General features: G+C 44.5%; 4 protein-coding genes across 4 annotated transcripts; 1 reads left to right on the forward strand and 3 right to left on the reverse strand.

The window, feature by feature from the left end:
• Window positions 1-452: 452 nt before the first annotated feature.
• On the reverse strand, window positions 453-5,171 carry bub3 (BUB3 mitotic checkpoint protein). Its single transcript, XM_068736969.1, is given in 9 exon segments — window positions 453-1,753; window positions 2,548-2,764; window positions 2,936-3,113; window positions 3,267-3,425; window positions 3,569-3,720; window positions 3,839-3,908; window positions 4,001-4,042; window positions 4,044-4,196; window positions 4,999-5,171. Coding segments are annotated over 8 exon segments (981 nt in total). The 5' UTR covers window positions 4,999-5,171; the 3' UTR covers window positions 453-1,743.
• A 1,826-nt stretch (window positions 5,172-6,997) lies between these two features.
• Window positions 6,998-8,382, reverse strand: hmx3b (H6 family homeobox 3b). The gene is made up of 2 exons (XM_068736917.1): window positions 7,913-8,382; window positions 6,998-7,679 (listed from the first exon to the last, which is right to left on the reverse strand). Exons 1-2 carry the CDS (start codon window positions 8,190-8,192, stop codon window positions 7,084-7,086), a joined length of 876 nt encoding a protein of 291 aa, XP_068593018.1. The 5' UTR covers window positions 8,193-8,382; the 3' UTR covers window positions 6,998-7,083.
• Window positions 8,383-10,801: 2,419 nt separating this feature from the next.
• Window positions 10,802-14,942, reverse strand: acadsb (acyl-CoA dehydrogenase short/branched chain). Its single transcript, XM_068736913.1, has 11 exons — window positions 14,845-14,942; window positions 14,414-14,570; window positions 14,227-14,327; window positions 13,908-14,114; window positions 13,622-13,792; window positions 13,196-13,321; window positions 13,015-13,107; window positions 12,805-12,894; window positions 12,538-12,675; window positions 11,877-11,976; window positions 10,802-11,326 (listed from the first exon to the last, which is right to left on the reverse strand). Exons 1-11 carry the CDS (start codon window positions 14,875-14,877, stop codon window positions 11,250-11,252), a joined length of 1,293 nt encoding a protein of 430 aa, XP_068593014.1. The 5' UTR covers window positions 14,878-14,942; the 3' UTR covers window positions 10,802-11,249.
• A 274-nt stretch (window positions 14,943-15,216) lies between these two features.
• On the forward strand, window positions 15,217-18,043 carry LOC137892025 (zinc finger protein Pegasus-like). Its single transcript, XM_068736915.1, has 3 exons — window positions 15,217-15,711; window positions 15,805-15,993; window positions 16,346-18,043. Exons 1-3 carry the CDS (start codon window positions 15,552-15,554, stop codon window positions 17,275-17,277), a joined length of 1,281 nt encoding a protein of 426 aa, XP_068593016.1. The 5' UTR covers window positions 15,217-15,551; the 3' UTR covers window positions 17,278-18,043.
• Window positions 18,044-18,053: the final 10 nt, after the last annotated feature.

Raw genomic sequence — 18,053 nt, forward strand, 5'->3', positions numbered from 1 at the left:
TGTTGGGAGCACGATCGCCCGTTTTAATTGTCATGTAACGGTTTCATGTAGAGCCAAACTGTCTGCAACACTTCAGCGGTCTGAAACCGGAGCCCGGCCACACAACCGCAGATGTGGTTAACTGGGGGGGGGGGCTTTGCTGAAGGAAGAAGAAAAAAACCCCGGGAGGGATCTGTGGAGACGGGACTGGGAGGAAGATGCTGATGATGTGAGACAGATCTGCTGCAATTTGTGAAGTTACAGGCCTTAATAAATCCTTTAAAAAGAATTCCTCGTTACTCTTTGCAAACTGTGTTAAGGTTGAAGAAAAAAAAAAAAAAAAAAAAGTGCTTCAATGCACCTGACAAATTGGTCAGGTGCCGCCCGCCCGCCCCCCCCCCTCCCCCCTGAAATAAAAGCTAAACAATAGAGACAAGAATCCCTTAAAAGTTTTTAATGCGCCCTCAAAGAACTCAATTTTCCAATTTAGCGGGAAGCCAAAAGACGACAGGAAACAAGGTAATTCGCCGTAGCCCCGACAACAAACCCCCCCGGGGGGAGGGGGAGGCGCTCTCCGCCTGCTTCACGAGGTCATAATTACGCCCCCCCCCCCCAAAAAAAATGAACGTCATTTCATATTAAGCTGCAGTCACAATCCAACGTCAAAGATGGACTCATTATCGACAATCATGTGAATTAGTCGCATCATTTAACCGATCCGGACTAATCATTTCCAGGATAGGACAGAAGCAGAGCCATTAGGAAGAAGAAGAAAAAAAAAAAAAAAAAAAAAAAAATTGGAGCTCTTAAATAGAATAATTGACATCTATATCTTCTCTGCTGCTTTGGCTGAAGAGCTTCAGAAATTGCATTAGTTGCAATTGAAAAACGCAACTTGAGGGAAAAAAAAAAAAAAAAAAAAAAACACCACTTAAGACTTTTGCTGGAGCACATGTGCTGCGTTTACTGTTCCCATTCATATAATGCTGACTGCTGCATTAAAAAAAAAAGAAAAGAAAAAAAGAAAAGGTCTGCGTCGCATCCGACTCTTGTCACCAGTGTAACAACTTACAACACAGCAGCAGATAAAGTCAGCGAGGTATAAAGCTCACTGAGGGAAAAACTCGATAACACGATTTGTAGAATGTTTTATGCACGACGCTCTCTCTGGAAAACATTGCTCAGTGAAGCCAGATGCAACCAGGGGAACAGTTTAGTCGTTTTCTCCCCCCCCCCCCCCAATAGTAAAAGCCGGATCTGGTTTAAGGCCGCAAGACCTCCGATGTCTATCAATAGAGGTCACCGTCTGGGGGCAAGCGGAGCCCTCGGCGAGACAAGTGGATCATCGCTTTCCCTCAACACATCATCAGGAGAGCAGCCTCTTCAGCCCGGACGCATTCCTGGCATTTCTTTCACAGGTAGTTCATGTGACAAAACTTTAAAAAGATAAAAAAAAAAGTTTTATTAAACTCAAAATTATATTAGACTGTCAAAACGTTACAAGACTGATCCAAGGACAGCTTCAGTGTAGAGTAAACACCAACTTTTGAGGAATTTAAAAAGACAGGGGAAAAAAAAGGAAGTATGTAGAAAAATGTTTTAGTCAAGAAAAACACATGAAACAATGAAATATTTAACAAGAGACACAAAACGGGAAGAAACGGAATGACGGGGAACAAATGTGGTAACGGTGCGCTGGACGCCAGCACATAACCCAAATGTGATAAAGGCTTCATGCGCAGAGGGAACCGGTCCACAGTGGACTTAGGTTGACCTGTAAACCAAAAAAAACAAAAACGGATTCAAATCAACTCAATTCTGACTGAAGCAACGCACGACGAGACACAAGTCACTGAATAGTGTCATTTCTGTCCAACACACACACACACACACACACACACACACACACACACACACACACACACAAAGATCTGTTAAAAAAAAAATAATAATAAAAATGTAAATGTTTTATACGTTTATTACTTTAATCCAAATGCGGTATTGTGTGACTGATAATACAAAAAGATGTCATACTTCATCTTCACAAAACATTCTTGAAAAGTCAACCGTCACAATTCACTCCGAGCTAAAAAAAACAAAAACATTTAACCAAACGATGTGTTACAGTTTGAGTCCAATATGTGTAATCATATACAAACATTTTTAAAAAGGAATAATGATTACAGTTGCTGGTCAAACATGGATTTTGTTTCACAAAAGGTGTGTGTGTGTGTGTGTGTGTGTGTGTGTGTGTGTGTGTGTGTGTGTGAGTGTGTGTGTGTGTGTGTGTGTGTGTATATATATATATATATTTTACAGGGCTATTGTAGTGAATTGCATTACACGGTCACTGAGTGTATATTCAAGACAGCACAGATACACAAACCGGCGGGAGGATTTTCAAGTTCGCATCCGTCTATCTGTCAACCGTCGGATATTGAAAAGTGGGCGAACAGAGATAGAGATCAGCATATGCTGCAGCTGGACGCGCCGCATACATGATTCGGCGAGTGGCGAACCGCCATACCGTCGTACACAAAAAGGGGGGGGGTGTTGAAGAAGACTCACTTGGGTTTCGTCTCGGCGTCTGTGACTTGGCGGATGAAGATGGCGTCCTCCGGGTGGCTGATGTCGCCCTTCTCGTGCATGTAGGAGGCGGCGATCGCGAGCATGGTGCCGTCGTTGTTGAAGGCCAGCGAGGCGATGCTGGTCGGGTACCTGTGGAACTGACACAGGCGCTTCTTGTTGAAGGGGTCCCAGATGTTCACGAAGCCGTCCGAGCCACCTGGAAGAAGGAGAGGCTCAAAAGATGCAGGCTGCTCTGCTGCTGAGATACGATCTATAGTAACTGTGGGCTCCTCGTGCAAGGTTAAAAGGTCACGAATTACAGAAACAAACTAAATGGAACAGGAAACTCGTTAATATATTTAGTCGTGTAATAACTAGCCAGTCGTACCTGTCGCAAAGGTGTTATGGATACTGTGAAATGAGATGGCATTGACGGGGTAAACGTGCTCGATTCCTTCCTCCTTCAGCCGGTGGCATTTGAAGGCGTACTTCTTCTTTTGAAACTCCTGGCTTGGGTCCAGGTACTCCACGGCTACTCGTCCCTCGATTGAACTCAAGACGTAGCCCTGCAGCCAAGACACAAAATATGAAGTTCGAGGAATCTGTGACAGAACGCTCTTTGGAGCGCATGATCTGACAGGTTTTGATCTGTCGTCCGTGTCTTTATAGTAGAATGGTGCACACCTTTAATTGATAAAAGAGGTAGATTCTAAGTGTACCTGTTTGTTGGGGAAGGCTCGAATGCAGCGGGTCTGATACTTGAGACTGGACTCTCTCCTTTGCTGTACGTAGCCCATGTTTCTCAAATCCCAGACCAGCACTCGTCTTCCAGCCGTGCCAACAATCAGCCTGTCTCCAGCCACAGAGAGGGTGTACACCTTTCACAAAAAGACGAGAGAGACGAGATGAGACGCAACACTTAGAAATTACCGAAAAGTCTTCATTCAAAAAGCAGACAAATTAACACCGTGTCTTCCACAATGTGATACGCAGTCGTTTGACTATTATACTGCGTCTGTACCTTTTCAGGCTGAGTAAAGGTGCCAGCATTGCAGGGCGTCCTCGGGTCCCACAGCCGAACCGATCTGTCCCAGCTGCCCGTTACCATGACATTAACCTCCGGGCAGTATTCCACACAACGAATGGGGGCGTCGTGTGCTCCAACTATTGTGTCTGTTGAAGGGTAATATCGAAGAGCAGCATCAATGAACACATACTTATGAAGATCTGTGAAAAGGCAATGGTGCCTAAAACCTTTCATTAGTGCTCAACAGGTTTGTTTGTGACATACCTTGGTCCGTGTTCAAATCGTGCGTTTTTAATTGCGCGTCCAAGCCTCCGCTCCAAGAATGCGTCGGGTCCTGCAGGTTAAAGAGGAACGTTATATCGTGTGTACCGGACACCGAGGGTTTGACGCGACAAATAAGGAAGATAAACAAACTCTGCGACCTACATAAAAAGCACAGTCGAGAACTGGAGCCGAGTGCTGGTACTGTCATCCGCATGGTGTTGGCTCCGACGTCGAAGAGGCGGACGGTGCAGTCCCAGGAGGAAACCAGCAGGAACTGGGCAGCGCTGGGGCTGAACTTGACGGCAGAGATGCTGTCCTCTGGTCCCTGGTTTAGCTTGTACTCGTTGGAGCCCGTCATCTGCAAAGAGGCATCACACAGTCAGACATTGAGACTAAACAGTGACTTTAATGAGACCTAATAGATGCATAAATGACTCATTTCAATTACAAAACAAACAAAACAATACACAGGGGTTGGACACAACATACACCCTTTATTCAACAACGCCACAAACAGGGGCTTCACAAATGTCCATAGAGTTTAATCATCACCTCTCTGTGGATGAAACACCAACTTATTTACATAATAGGCTTCAGAATACTAATAATTGTTACACATACACCACACTGAATTCCCCGAGTTGTGTTATTTGGTCCATAACTGGAAGAGTTGTTTAAACTAACTACTGCGCTGCAACTATCGTACGTTAGTTATACAGTTCAAGGTCCATGACTGCTAAATGCACGTGCACATTCAATTACTTTGACATTCACACTCTTACATCAATCCATAACATAAAAGGTTTGAGATTATAAAAAGTTAGCTTTGAGCTAGCTTGTTGTTAGCCTAGCTCAATGACAGCGGTTGTGGATTTGGCTACGCTAACTAGCCCCCTTCGAGTAGCCTACTTAGCTTGCTAACGTAACATAACTCAATAAGACGGCGTTATGTTGCGAGAGCTGGCGGAACAGCAACTTGTTTAACTGTGGGTGTTCTCGATCGCATTTGTTCTTTGTTTAACACCGACAATACGACTTGTTCAGCTACATCCAGCAATTACACCGAGCCGGGGAGCCCCATTCTCTTTGCTAACGTTAGCTTATAACTGTAAAGGTAACGTCGCTACGAGCCCTGATGTTAGCCGTTTCTCTTTACTTACCGTTTCGGTTTGGTGTCCTTCACACGCGACTGGTTCTTTTTCTTTAACGAGCCTAATTATTAGGCCTTGATGTCCAATAAAAATATATATCTATATAACATGGAAATGAATGCTACGAAGCAATGTGGCCGTATGAAGCTAGCTCTCGGACAAGCGCCGAAGTAGCTCCAGTGGATGCTGATTGGTTAAGACAAACGTTCGAATTCCCGCCTGCGATCTGATTGGTTGATACGGATATGTCCCTTGTCTCAGTGTAGATCACATGACACAGGACTTTCTCTCTCTCTCTCTCTCTCTCTCTCTCTTTCTCTCTCTCTCTCTCTCTCTCTCTCTCTCTCTCTCTCTCTCTCTCTCTCTCTTATGGTATTTTCTGAGTATGAGTAGAAGGCCTTATTGTGTCTTTTATTTAAGATAGATGCAATGCAAAAATAATAGTAAAAAAAGAAGCTAATGCACCAGGATAAAAACTACAAGCCAGCATAATATGTCTCCATTGTAGTCTACAATTACAAACTATGAAAATCTCATAATAGATACATAGAATAGTATCAGGTCTATTTATCAGCAAGCATAAACATAGGCGTATGGCTTATAGGCTATTGTATGCTATACTGTATCTGTAGGCTAGCATTCCTTATATTCTTCTTTTTTTTTGTATTTTGAGGAGAACTTTGCCCAAATAGGTCCAGTGTACTTAAACTTAAACCAGTCTCTTATGGGCCAGTCTCAGACCTCAAACAAAAAAAGAAAAGTATCTCAGCCTTCTAAACATCAATATCATAAACGTTTGTGAAAATGTACCGAGTGACTGCTGGACTATTTTACTCCCCATTTGCCTCTTAATTGTGTCCATCTTGATCTAGTTTGTGTGAGACATCGCTATCGTCACAATTATGTTTTTTTTTTTTTTAAAGAAAATTAGGCAGAGAAACGCATAACCCTATAGCAATTAGATCTGTTTATGTGTAGTCAAGATATCCTCTATCGGCCTAAACATTTACAAAAAATAATGGTTCCTCAAATGATGTTTAAAATAAGGCATTGTGCAACATTTTTCAAATCATCAGAATAAAAATGATAGCCTTCAATTATTAGGCTATCTGTTAAGATGTTAGTATTTTATTTAGGAGAGACCGATCATCTCTGCAGACACTCAATGTGTCTTTATGACACGTTTAAAAAAAAAAATCGGACAGAAATCGGATCCTCACACATATTTGAAACCAAGATCTTCAGCACACGACTTAATTGAATGATTCCTTTTCCATGTACATCACAATTCTATTAAGGATATAAATACATTTATTTTAGGAACGTATTTTTTTTACTGAGTGTAAGACCATATAGTAGACATCATTTTAATAACAATATCAGAGAATAAACACACAAAAACAGAGGCTATTTTTGGCTCTTTGCATGGCTTTCAAATTACCGGCAAAACACTGCGTCATAAAAACAAATGCCTACACCTGCAGTTTTTCGGGGATTTTCTTAAGGACCACGTGATTGTCTGCACTATTACAAAGAGAAAGAGGATTTTTTTTTATATATATATAGGTGACAAAGGCTGGCAGCCTAACGTGAAGCCAACATTATTGCACAATATTGGAAAGTATAAAAATAATAAATTCCACATGTTTTCCTACAAACACTGACACACATCTCTGTAAAATACATAAGGACAGTCAACCCTGTTGAAAACAAGCATTTTTTTTTTCAAATTGAATTGAATACATTAAATTATGTTCACCCACTTTTGAGCCTGTAACAGTTTCACCAATAATAATAATAATAATAATAATAATAATAATAATAACAACTATAATAATAATTCCTGTTACATCAATTATAACTGCAATGTGGATTTGCTCAAGGACGCTCCAGCAGGATAAATGATGATTACATAGGCTATAATAATAATAATAATAATAATAATAATAATAATAATAATAATAATAATAATAATAATAATAATTACATGACCTAACATTGTGTCCGTTGAATCTACAAAATATACAAAAACATGTTTTTTCCAATGAAGGTCACTCTCATTTAAAAACATATGTACAGATGACACAGCCAGTGTTAAACAGGCCTCAGCAGTGGGACCGGGTGGGAATAGTACATGTGGTGGGGAAAAGCCAGGAGTGACTGGCCGCCCGGTGAGTTTGCAGCGGGGCCCCCGGCCGTTTCAGTGGCTCCGTTCTCGTGGTAAAGTATGGGGACCCGCACAATCCTCTGCGCCGCCGCATGGCTCAGGTTGGCCGCCTCCAGCTCCGCGGCCAGCTGCCTTTTCCACTTATTCCTCCGATTTTGAAACCAGATTTTCACCTGCGTCTCCGTCAGGTGCAGGGACGCGGCCAGGCCCGCCCTCTCCGAGCTGCTCAGGTACCGCTTTATGTCGAAGGTGGACTCCAGCTGGAAGACCTGGCTTCTGGAAAACACCGTGCGCGTCTTCTTCTTCCGACAGGGCTTCCTGTCGGAGTCCAGCTCGTCCGATTTCCTCCTCCAGTCGTCCTCCTGGTCTATTTCTTTCTTCGGTTCTTCCGAGTCACTGTCATCCAGCGCGATGTCATCGTCGGCGCTTTCCTCTTTGCCATCGTGGTCGCTTTTTAGGAGATCCGGGGAGCGCCTGTCCGGTACCGGCGATGCTTCCCTCAGGCTGGCCTTCTCAGACCCTGCTGAGAATAAAACAGAATGTGTTCCTTTTGATTCATAGACATCCAGTTTATTGGTGCATATGCATTTTAACTTTTTTAACTATTGCTATTTATTTACATAATTCGTGTATTTTTTTTATATAACCATATTATGGTTCCCTTCGTGATATTACATCTTTGCTATACATTCAGATTTCTCCAAACCCTAACACCACATCTCCTGCATTAACAGCGTCAACGTTAATTCTATTTACCTCCAGTCCTCAGGTGCGTCCCGAGCGTGTACGGGTACCACCAGGTGGACGCTCTCTCCAAATACTGCGCCGATAGTCCAATTCTCTGTGCGGGCAACTCAAATCGAGGGAACGACAAGTCACCGAGCCGAGAGAAGAAGCTGCCTTCAAACACTCCTTTGGACGAGCCGAGGAAGCTCTTCGGCTTTGCGGGTTTGTCTTCAATGTTCAGCAGGTTCTTTATGGAGAACGGCGAGTCTTTTGCAGGTTGGCGAGTCTCTTGCGCGTCAGAGTCTGCCATCACCGTTTACTGTCCGATGTGGATCACCATCAAAAACTTATCTAGGGAGAAAAAAGAAAAAAAAAAAAAAAAAAACACTCGAAAAAAGACGATCGTTTTTTTGTTAAAAACTAAGCGAGAGAGAAAGAGAGAGTTGAGAGAAACAGCTCCCGAGGATGAACGGAGTGAGAGCTCAGAGATCACTGCGTCAAACTTGCGCTGGATTGCAATGATGAAATGAAAAAAAAAAAAAATGCCATCCGAGTTAAAACGCGCTCGGTCCCTGCTATTGGGCAGGTACAATAGCAAATGGGATTTGAGATGAAACCGCGAGGGGTTGTGACGAGAATAGACTCCAGAGGAACAGGCCGAGCAAGCGTTTTTTGGCTTCGGGCTCAACGGTGCGTATACCCACTTATCATCCAATTAGATTAAAGAGGAGAGCGTCTCAAGGTTTTTTTGGGGGGCGTGCACGAGCCGCAATCATATGTCAGTAAATTGAATAAACGGAGGAAGGATTATCACACCTCTACGAGGAGCTGTAAACAGCGTGGCCTTGGCACAAATATTACGCAAATTACGCATATTTTACGCACTGTTGTAAACCACCGAAAACATACAAAATAAAATAAAAATAATTTAAAAAAAGAGGAGATTTAGACTTTTATTTTTTTATTTCTTATAGCACACTAAAGACAGACTATTATAGAAGGCGATAGGACATTTCTTTAGTTTGACTTTGGTGTGTTGAAGCTGTTGTTGAACTGAGTGACCTGCAGAGGATCATCCTCAGTCATCTGTTGTTTCACCTGTCTGCAACAGGAAAGCATTATGTACCTGCACTTCTCCTGTACCAGAGCACATTGACTTCAATGTAATTTCATTAGTCAGGAAGTGCTACAGGCAGGCATCACATTGAATGCTTACCACAGTGATAAAGGCTTTTACAAAAAAAAGCCTGCAAACCCACAGAGGCAGCAGGTGATGTAATGCGTGAGGATGACACAACAAAGTCTTTTTTATGTCAAATATTACAATAATGCTGCTGCTTGGATGCAGCGGATTATATGTATCTATATGTAATGAGACATTCATAAACAAATGTGGCTTGTGTTTACATTTGTAAGTCGTCAAAAATGATTTTAAGATTGAGGAAACTATGTAAGTTCGAGGCTTCACCGGGGAGAGGAATGAGGAATCATGGATTTTTGAATCAAACAACTGGCCTCTGGAATATGCTTTTAATGTACATGTCGCTTAGAAAATCCTAAAGCAAACACACAAATGTACGCCAGTCACACAGCCTTGGGAATAGATGTTTGAGGTAACATTTGGCTCAAACTAATGATTAAATATTCATAAAATGAAATACAAAAAATACAAAAATACACACCATGGAAAGCATTTAAGATTCATCAATAACACCAAACTCCAAGAGGACGCAAAGCACTAATCAAGCCAAATGAATTTGCTCAACCTACCAAACATCCAGCCTGTCCTTTTCGCTCGCGGAGCGCTCTCCAGCTCTAAAGGACAACACTGTGTTTTGTGAAAAGCTACTTGAATCCCTGCATAATTAGAGGTCTCATAGCCGTGTTAAAGATGGGGGCGGAGAAGGAGGCCAGTTGAGCTGCCTTTTGCCAATGCAAAGTGAAAAGCAGATAGCTGTGTTTCCATCAGATTATGCTCATTAACCACGGGGTGTGTGTGTGTGTGTGTGTGTGTGTGTGTGGGGGGGGGGGGGGGGGGGGGGGGGGGGACAAAGTAACTGCAGGCCTGTGTTTTTCCATTTTGTCGTTTTTAGTGATGTTGGAAATGTCTGGACGAATCACGCAATGGTGCTGATCTTAACATTGTGTTGTTTGAACCTGTCGTGTTTACATCTAATTACACATAAAAGACAGACTCTACTCATGTTGGATTATTAGTTCTATCAGTGATGCCCCACGTCTACATTTATATGTTGTCTTATAAAAATATAATCTGTTGCGTTTGATCTGGTGTCAACACATAGTTTTGATATAATATAATATAGTTTTTGGGGGCCCCAAAGAGAAAGAGAGCTTTGTTATTTCCCTGTTAAAATAAAGTTGCATCAATGTAATGACAAATATTATCCATTAACTTCATGGGGATCTGACCGTCTACATATTTGACATCAACTGTGACAATCTCCATTGCGACAGGTATGTTTACATCCCTGTTAATGAATATAAATAAGTACCGTCAGTCATAATGACTGTTTGTTAAACTGATACCTTGCAGGATTCATGATTACAAGGGGCCATAATAGCTGTTACTAGTCTGTATACTTGGACACAGCCTGTCTGCGTTGTGTAAAACAATAGACCTCATTTTACGCAGCGCATGTAGCCCGTGGATTTGTAATCAATCTCACCTGAAAAACGATCGGCGAGTCGATTATGCGAGGCAGGCTCCCTTCATCTGAAGCAGCAGCGTAATTAAACTGATATAGAATGTCATTAGAGGCGACAGGCTGTTAAACGACTCGGTAACGGGACTGTTCTCTCGGTGAGAAGCTGCCTCAGCTCAAAGCGCTTGCTGTCGCTTTGGAGAACGCTGCCATCTAGTGGCGGTGCTCCGTATTAATCTCAGTCGCACCAAAGAAAGACGGTCAATCATACTTCATATTTATTGATATTGCCAAAAGGTATTAATAGATTGCTCTATACAGAATAGTTCTTTACATGACGTGGAACCATTTCCACATTTCCCCTCAAACAAGGAACTGTACAGTAGTGAGTGAAATGCTCAGCCATAGCCGACCCTCCGAAGGCACTGAAACATTCAAAGAAAATACCAATCAACATCTTTCAAAATTCTAATATTAAAAAGGAAGAAACGGTACGAACAAGAGGGACACACATTTCAGTTACTCCTAGACTTTTGGAAAGGAATGAAAGAAAGCAACTACTTAACAAGAGGTGATATTGGTAACAGACATCTACAACTGCGACAAAACTCTAGAAACATGGATGCAGATCTACAGCACTGCACTCGGAGTGTAACACAGGGTTGCCATCCACCAGGCTCCAGGCTCCACCCAGTCCGGTGGGTTCAGTGATCGTACTCTTTGTCAATGAACTTGGCCATCGTCGACAGCTGAACGTTTGTTGTGCCCTCATAAATGGTGCCTGCGACATGGGAGACAAACCGAAAGCATTAGAAGCAACTCCTGCTGGACAAAACAAGGTCAGCTTTGTCGAATCCCCCCCCCCCCCCCCCCCCCCCCCTCCCACAGTACATGACCCTGCAGCTTTCCCTGTGAGGAGGCAAGGGGAGGGGGGGAGGGGTGGGTGTTATTATACAGCTTAGTATGAAGGCGCTCCAGCTGGAGGACTGGGGAGCCAAAAACAGCGGCGATGACAGGGAAAAGGGACATTTTGCCCCAGGCAGCTTCCCTGGATGTGTGTTGGTATAATGGCACCCTGAGGGGTCCAGCCGGGGGGGGGGGGGAGAATTCCTGCGGAGTCCGATTACAGCCGCCGCTATCAGCCCTTCTCTCCGCCCCACTCCGGTCCAATCACTAACGGCTACACCTGACCTTCCTGCAGCTTCATTGTAGTCACAGTTACCTAAACAAGCTCTTAATGTCAGCAGCAGCCTAACAAACAGTGTGCAAAACTGGCCCATATGCGTGTGTCTCGCGGTGCGTACTTCATGTGCCGCATGCGTCACGCTCACCAATTTTACAGTCTCTGTAGTATTTCTCTATGGGGTAGTCCTTGGTGAAGCCGACCCCTCCCATCCATTCGATGCATTTAGATGTGGCGAGGGTCGCAACCTGAGGAAGGTAAAACACAGCAGACTCTCATCCCGACCCAGAGACGCTCCACGTCACATTGACACCGTCACATCCGTCTGGAAGCGTCGCTTCAACGCACAGATCTCTGTACATTGCATATGCTTTTTTTATACTTTGTACTGTGAACCTTTGAAAATGTATGCACAAACCTACCGTTTTCGAAAATCTGCACAGCTCTCCCATTTGTAATTGAGATGTATTGTAAATATTCTTTTTAAATAGTATTTCTTCATTTGTGTATTTCCTCTATTCTATATGCAATGTTTTGTGATTTTTGCAATACTATAATTCCTTTCATGTGAAATCTTAATTGGCAATAAATCTGATTCTGATATTATAATGACATTAATACAACCAGGCAGATGTTTCACCGACACTGAAAATATATATTGTTTTACTAGCCATGATAGCAGCACATAGAAAAGCGGGTCATCACGATTCTTTTCGATAACGTAAGCATGTTTAAGCACAAGGAAAAATGGACGAAAAACCCAGATGAACCGTGACGATGAAGTGCAGTCAGTGAATCAGGAAGCTCACCTCTGCAGTGAAGTACTTCGCCATGCAGGCCTCCTTGATGAAAGGTCTCCCAGCTTGCTTCAGGCGAGCGGCGTTGTACGTCAGCAGCCGACCCGCTTCGATCTGCGTCGCCACGTGAGCTATCTGGTGCTGCATGCCCTGGAACGCGAACGGTGCCAAAACGACAATAAGAACCCCACGACTGCACGGGTCGCCCCCCCCCCCCCCCCCCCCCACAGAATAACGTGAACAACCGCCAACATGCGAGACTATCGCGGAGAGCTTAACCTGGAAGTCAAAGATGCGTTGTCCGAACTGCACTCTCTGTCTGGTGTAAGGAATCGTGTGGTCAAAGCAACCCTGGGCCAGACCAAGCATCTGAAACACACAGAGACAAAAGTCAGCACATGCAACATTTCCCCCTTTTCACACTCTGTAATCTCGAACAGAGCGACTTTAGCGTGTTTTTAGCAGATCATTTAAACAAAGACGGCTGACCTGAGCGGCAATTCCGATCCTGCCCTCGTTCAACATTCCGATAGCGTACTTGTAGCCCTGACCGACCTGGCCCAAAATGTTCTTCTCTGGTACCTAACATTGAAGGAAAAAAAAGCAGGAAGTTGGTAAAAAAAAAAAGGTCACAGCTTCACACTGGTTCCGGTGCAGAGCGAGGCGTTACCTTGACATTGTCAAAGTTGAGCGGGCAGGTGGAGGACGAGCGCAGGCCGAGCTTGTTCTCCTTCTTGCAAATCTCCAGCCCCTCCGTGTCCCGGTCCACTATGAAGCAGGTGATGCCTCTGTATCCCTGTACAGATGATAAGTGACATGTCTTTTACATTGGTACATTACAGAGGAACCTTTTTCCACATCTTCTTGGTGACTTCCTTGCAAGATTTAGCAACTTTTGGGAGGCAGCGACGCTAGCTACTTTCACAGGAAGAGAGTTGGCATCGCTGGGCTTTTTTTTTTTTAGATGGGAGGATTTTTTTTTTTAAATCTAGTGTACTCCTGCTAGTTTCTCAAGATTACTAACTCTGCCGTTAACGGTTGAAATGCATTTAAGAAAACGGGGAAACAAAGACAGGAGAGATGAGCGGTTACTCACAGAAGAAGGGTCGACATTTGCCATCACTAGGAAAACACCTGCATGCTCTGCATTACTGATCCACATCTTGGAGCCATTGATGACGTAATAGTCCTTGTGCTTTTCAGCACGCGTCTTCAGAGAGAAGGCATCGCTCCCCGACTCCGCTTCAGAGAGGCAGAAGCTTCCGATCTGTGTGCAGGAGAGCGTTACAGCAAAGACACCGTTACCGTTTGGTGTCTTTGCCGCACGGACAATGTAGCGTTTCACGCCGTAGGCCGAGAGACGGCGCGTTTAATTTGCTCACCGTGTCAGTCGACAGTCGGCTGAGGTACCGCTCTTTCTGAGCGGTTGTACCTAGATTGGCAAACAGCGTGTTGATCAGCGTGTTCTGGATGTCGCAGAGCACGGCCACAGAGGGGTCCACCTTCGCCAGCTCCTCAATGACCAGAATGGAGGAGAAGAAGGAGGAGCCCGTGCCGTTGTACTCCGGGTCAATCTCAATGCCCATGAGCTGTAAAGAAAAACAAAAGAAAATCACTGCATAGAAGAAGAAGAAAAAAAGACGGACACTGACTTCAGTGAACTGACGTATTTGTTAATTGGCAATTAAATGATTTCCATACACCCTGTTCAAAAAGAGATTTGATCACTTCCTCGTCCATGGCAGAGTTTTCATCCATCTTGGACACGAACGGAGCAATGCGCTCTTGTGCATATTTCTTAACTGTCAAAGAACGAGACATATGTTCAGTGCTGTGGGAATGTCTGTCTCCAGCTGCCATCTATGATACCGCCATATGTCCAACTCACCTGCTTCCCTCATCATGCTCTCCTCCTCTGAATACGTTTGAAGTGGAGGGAAGGAGACCACACCAGCTGCTTGGTCTGAGGACACATCTGGGGCAGGATTGGTGGACCTGCTCCTCCATCCAGCCTGGCACCATGGTCGAGAGATCTGCCTGCACGACTAAGAACAAGACGGGCGACAGTGGAAATGTCTATCTGCGTATTGGGCTAAATGCACAATAGAATAAGAGTGCTATACGGTATTTACCAGCACTGCACGTTCGTTTGTGCCCTTAATGCTAGCGTTAGCTGTGTGTTAGCTGGTAACGTCAACAATAGCCAGCTGAGGGTTATGTTGCGTAATTCAAGGATACAGGATTGTGGACAAAATCTATTAAATGCAGCAATGAAACCTGACAATTGTTAATAACTGTTACAATGGTATTCAGTCTCACCTTTGAGAAAGTCCTGACCAATGGTGCAGCCATTATTAGTTACAAAATGTTTACATGCGTGCATACGTCACGGGGCATGCGTGAACGACCGGAGGTTTGACGCTGCCTTCAAGTGCCCCTTGTGCGAATCAGACACTCGACACTTGAATGTTTATTTTGAAGATGTAACTCTTTATATTTAGTTATAGCCTGAGTCATATGGTGATTGCATTCTTGGGACGGATTATATATTTTTTTTTTGGCAACCCGGTCAACACAGAAAAACATCTACCTCTAATTTGAGACTCGTTCGTATGTGCCAAATTTATGAACATGTATATTTTCGACGGCAGGTCACTGAACGCAACAGTAACGTTTGTAGCAGTACGGAACACAGACGACTCAGCAAAAAACCGGAAGCGGTCACTCGGTAAAGGTCCTAGCCAGATGATTTATCCACTAGCGCCCAGTTTTCACACTTGTCTCTGCTTAGCGATACTGTTACTTACACGTTGGAAGGTTAGCTATGAACTGCGTTGAGGGTGGAGCTAGATAATCGGTGTAAATAATAATTAGATTTGCTTTAAGGTGTCGAGCTAGCGAGACCACGTTAGCATTGTTGTTAGCAGCTATGAGCTAACCGTCAAACATTATTTCACAGGCGTCTAACGTCACGTCAGCTAACTTACTGTAGGTTGCACGCGTGGCTGTCAACTCACCTCCTCTGGATGTTGTCAGGCTCAATAAGGAGCATGGAAGAGATAAAGACCGAGCCTGTGGACTTTGTGAAGGAATTCCAAGAATACCTGACACAGCAGACCCAGCATGTCAACATGATCTCGGGCTCTGTGTGCGGAGAAAAAGAGCCAGGGGAGCCGTTTCAAGCCGGTGGGGACGGAGTGCAGTACATTTACAGCGATATATCTTTCGATAACGTGAGAGTCATTTGATGAAGTCACATTGTGCTGTTTTGGTTTGAAGTTGCCCCCAGGAGTGAGGAGAATGGTCTGGACCCTCCGTCTTTGGAGGTGAGCCTGCCCATGGAGGATGGTCCAGATGTACAGATGGACGGCCTGGAGAGGACCTGCGATGGGAAGTACAAGTGCAGCTACTGCAGCTATGCCAACAAGGGCATGGCTCGTTTAATAGAGCACATCCGCATCCACACAGGTCAGTGTCCACACCGCATTCATCCACTGTGTACAGGCCATTCAAACGCAGTGCTGAGGGACTGTTGTTACATATCATCATGTAAGTATAATGAAGGTGATTTCCAGTCAAATGGACTGGAAATGGTCCTAATCAACTACTGTTATGATTGCACCATATATCAACTTCATGTCAGTTTTTTCCCTACAAATGTAGGATTATATATTGGAAGAATATCTCGTACTTTTGTGTAATCTCTTGTGCCGCCTCACATGCTACATTGTACTCAGCGCCTCATAGCTGTTTACTCTTTCACGGTAAAGTATGCTTGCTAATATGGATATTATATTTACAATCATTTCCTGTCACCCAGGTGAGAAGCCTCATCGCTGCCAGCTGTGCCCGTTCGCTTCAGCGTACGAGCGCCACCTGGAGGCCCACATGCGCTCGCACACCGGAGAGAAACCGTACAAGTGCGACCTCTGCGCCTTCCGCTGCAGCGACCGCAGCAACCTGTCGCACCACCGCCGCCGCCGCCACAAGCTCCTGCCCACCAGGGCCGTCCGCTCGCCTTTCTCCAACAAAAGAATGTTGAGCTCGCTGCAGAAGAGGACCGGCGCGCTGGGCTTCAGCAGGCGACTGCTCATCAACTACAACCCTCCCTCCGCGGGGATGCCGAAGTCGGATTACATAAACGACCTGTCTTACAAGCTCCACCATCATATGCACGCCAGCGATCACAAGAACCACCCCAAGGTAGACGAGGACGGCGGTCATCAAAGAGACGCCGATGGTTTGACTTTTCTCAACCCTCTGGACCAGCTGTCTACGCTCGCTGGTCAGTTAGCCAACCTTCATCCCGAGTCTCAGACCCCTGCATCCCCAGACAGGGAGTCCCTAAAAGACGAGAAGCCCATTCTCATACAACAGGTCTCGAGTGAACACGTCGCCATGTGTTCAAACGGCATGCAGACGTTACTGCCTAAAAATGAATCCCCCACCTCAGGCCACGGGAGTTGCAGTCCCGCTCCCGGCTTCGGCTTCGAGAACAGCCTGACCACCGTCAGCGCCAGCGTCTGCAACAGCCAGCCGAGCACACCCGCCCCGGCGCCGACCGCGGCGGACCAACGGCTCTTAAATAAGTGCCAGCACTGCGATATTCACTTTCTGGACAACATCCTCTACACCATTCACATGGGCTGTCATGGCTACGAACATCCGTTCCAGTGCAACATCTGTGGTCACATGTGCAAAGACAAGTACAACTTTTCGTGCCATTTTGCCCGCGGACAACATAAGAAGTGATTCCAAGCAACGACGGACGCATACGGTGTCTTTGCTCCTTGTGTTTTCACAGAGCCTGATTTACATATTTATATTCTGTACAGTTTGCTATTTTCTTTTAATTTGATGAATACTATGTTGTTGTTTTATACGGCTGTGGAATGATACATCGAACATCTGGAATCCTCCCTTCTACGCCAACGCAGCTTCTTGTGTTTGACATCTGACCCTGAGACGTTACGGGATCCATGAGACATTTAGATAAAACACCGACGGTATTCAACACCAAACAAGTATTCAGCTGTTTAACTGCAATGTTGTCCGTCATCTGTACACGGCCCGCTAGTCTAATTACACACCGACGCTTTCATCTCAGTTAAACTGGCTGGACACATTTCTGCTGTGAGATGTTCAAAGACCGGCCGCTTAATTGGCTCGTTTTCTGTCCAAACGTTTTGTGTGCAGCCGGACTCGTTATAATCCTGCTTGCTGTTCTGATATTTATTTATACCTCACTCCATGAAACACTTTTATATTTATAAACTGTAAAGTAGATTTGTGGTACACATTTCACTGTACACACTTCTGTGTATAGTAGCAGAGGTAGAGACACGGTGTAGATGTAATTTAAAATGATGTTAATTCAATTGTTAGCTTGTTTGTATGTGATTAATCTTATTATGGACAGAAATGTGTTTTTATCAGTATAGCATTTGTATACTGACACCTGATTGGCAGATCCCTTGTACCACGACTGTATCTTGAGTTTGAAATAATAAAAAAAATGTCGTTGAAGT

Source organism: Cebidichthys violaceus, unplaced genomic scaffold (genome assembly GCF_023349555.1).
Source record: "Cebidichthys violaceus isolate CVI_PGR_0920_01 unplaced genomic scaffold, fCebVio1.0.p SCAF_74, whole genome shotgun sequence".
NCBI classification, from domain to species: Eukaryota; Metazoa; Chordata; class Actinopteri; order Perciformes; family Stichaeidae; genus Cebidichthys; species Cebidichthys violaceus.

Bases quoted from the DNA above. Each gene is read 5' to 3' on its own strand.
- LOC137892025 (XM_068736915.1), top strand. From the start codon at position 15,552: ATGTTGTCAGGCTCAATAAGGAGCATGGAAGAGATAAAGACCGAGCCT. The intron at 15,712-15,804 runs GTGGGGACGGAG...TTTGGTTTGAAG, and splicing joins AGGGGAGCCGTTTCAAGCCG to TTGCCCCCAGGAGTGAGGAG. The intron at 15,994-16,345 runs GTCAGTGTCCAC...CCTGTCACCCAG, and splicing joins GCACATCCGCATCCACACAG to GTGAGAAGCCTCATCGCTGC.
- acadsb (XM_068736913.1), bottom strand. From the start codon at position 14,877: ATGGCTGCACCATTGGTCAGGACTTTCTCAAAG. The intron at 13,322-13,621 runs GTGAGTAACCGC...TCATCTGTACAG, and splicing joins CAAATGTCGACCCTTCTTCT to GGATACAGAGGCATCACCTG. The intron at 12,895-13,014 runs GTCAGCCGTCTT...TGTGTGTTTCAG, and splicing joins GGATCGGAATTGCCGCTCAG to ATGCTTGGTCTGGCCCAGGG.
- hmx3b (XM_068736917.1), bottom strand. From the start codon at position 8,192: ATGGCAGACTCTGACGCGCAAGAGACTCGCCAACCTGCAAAAGACTCG. The intron at 7,680-7,912 runs GTAAATAGAATT...TTTTATTCTCAG, and splicing joins GACGCACCTGAGGACTGGAG to CAGGGTCTGAGAAGGCCAGC.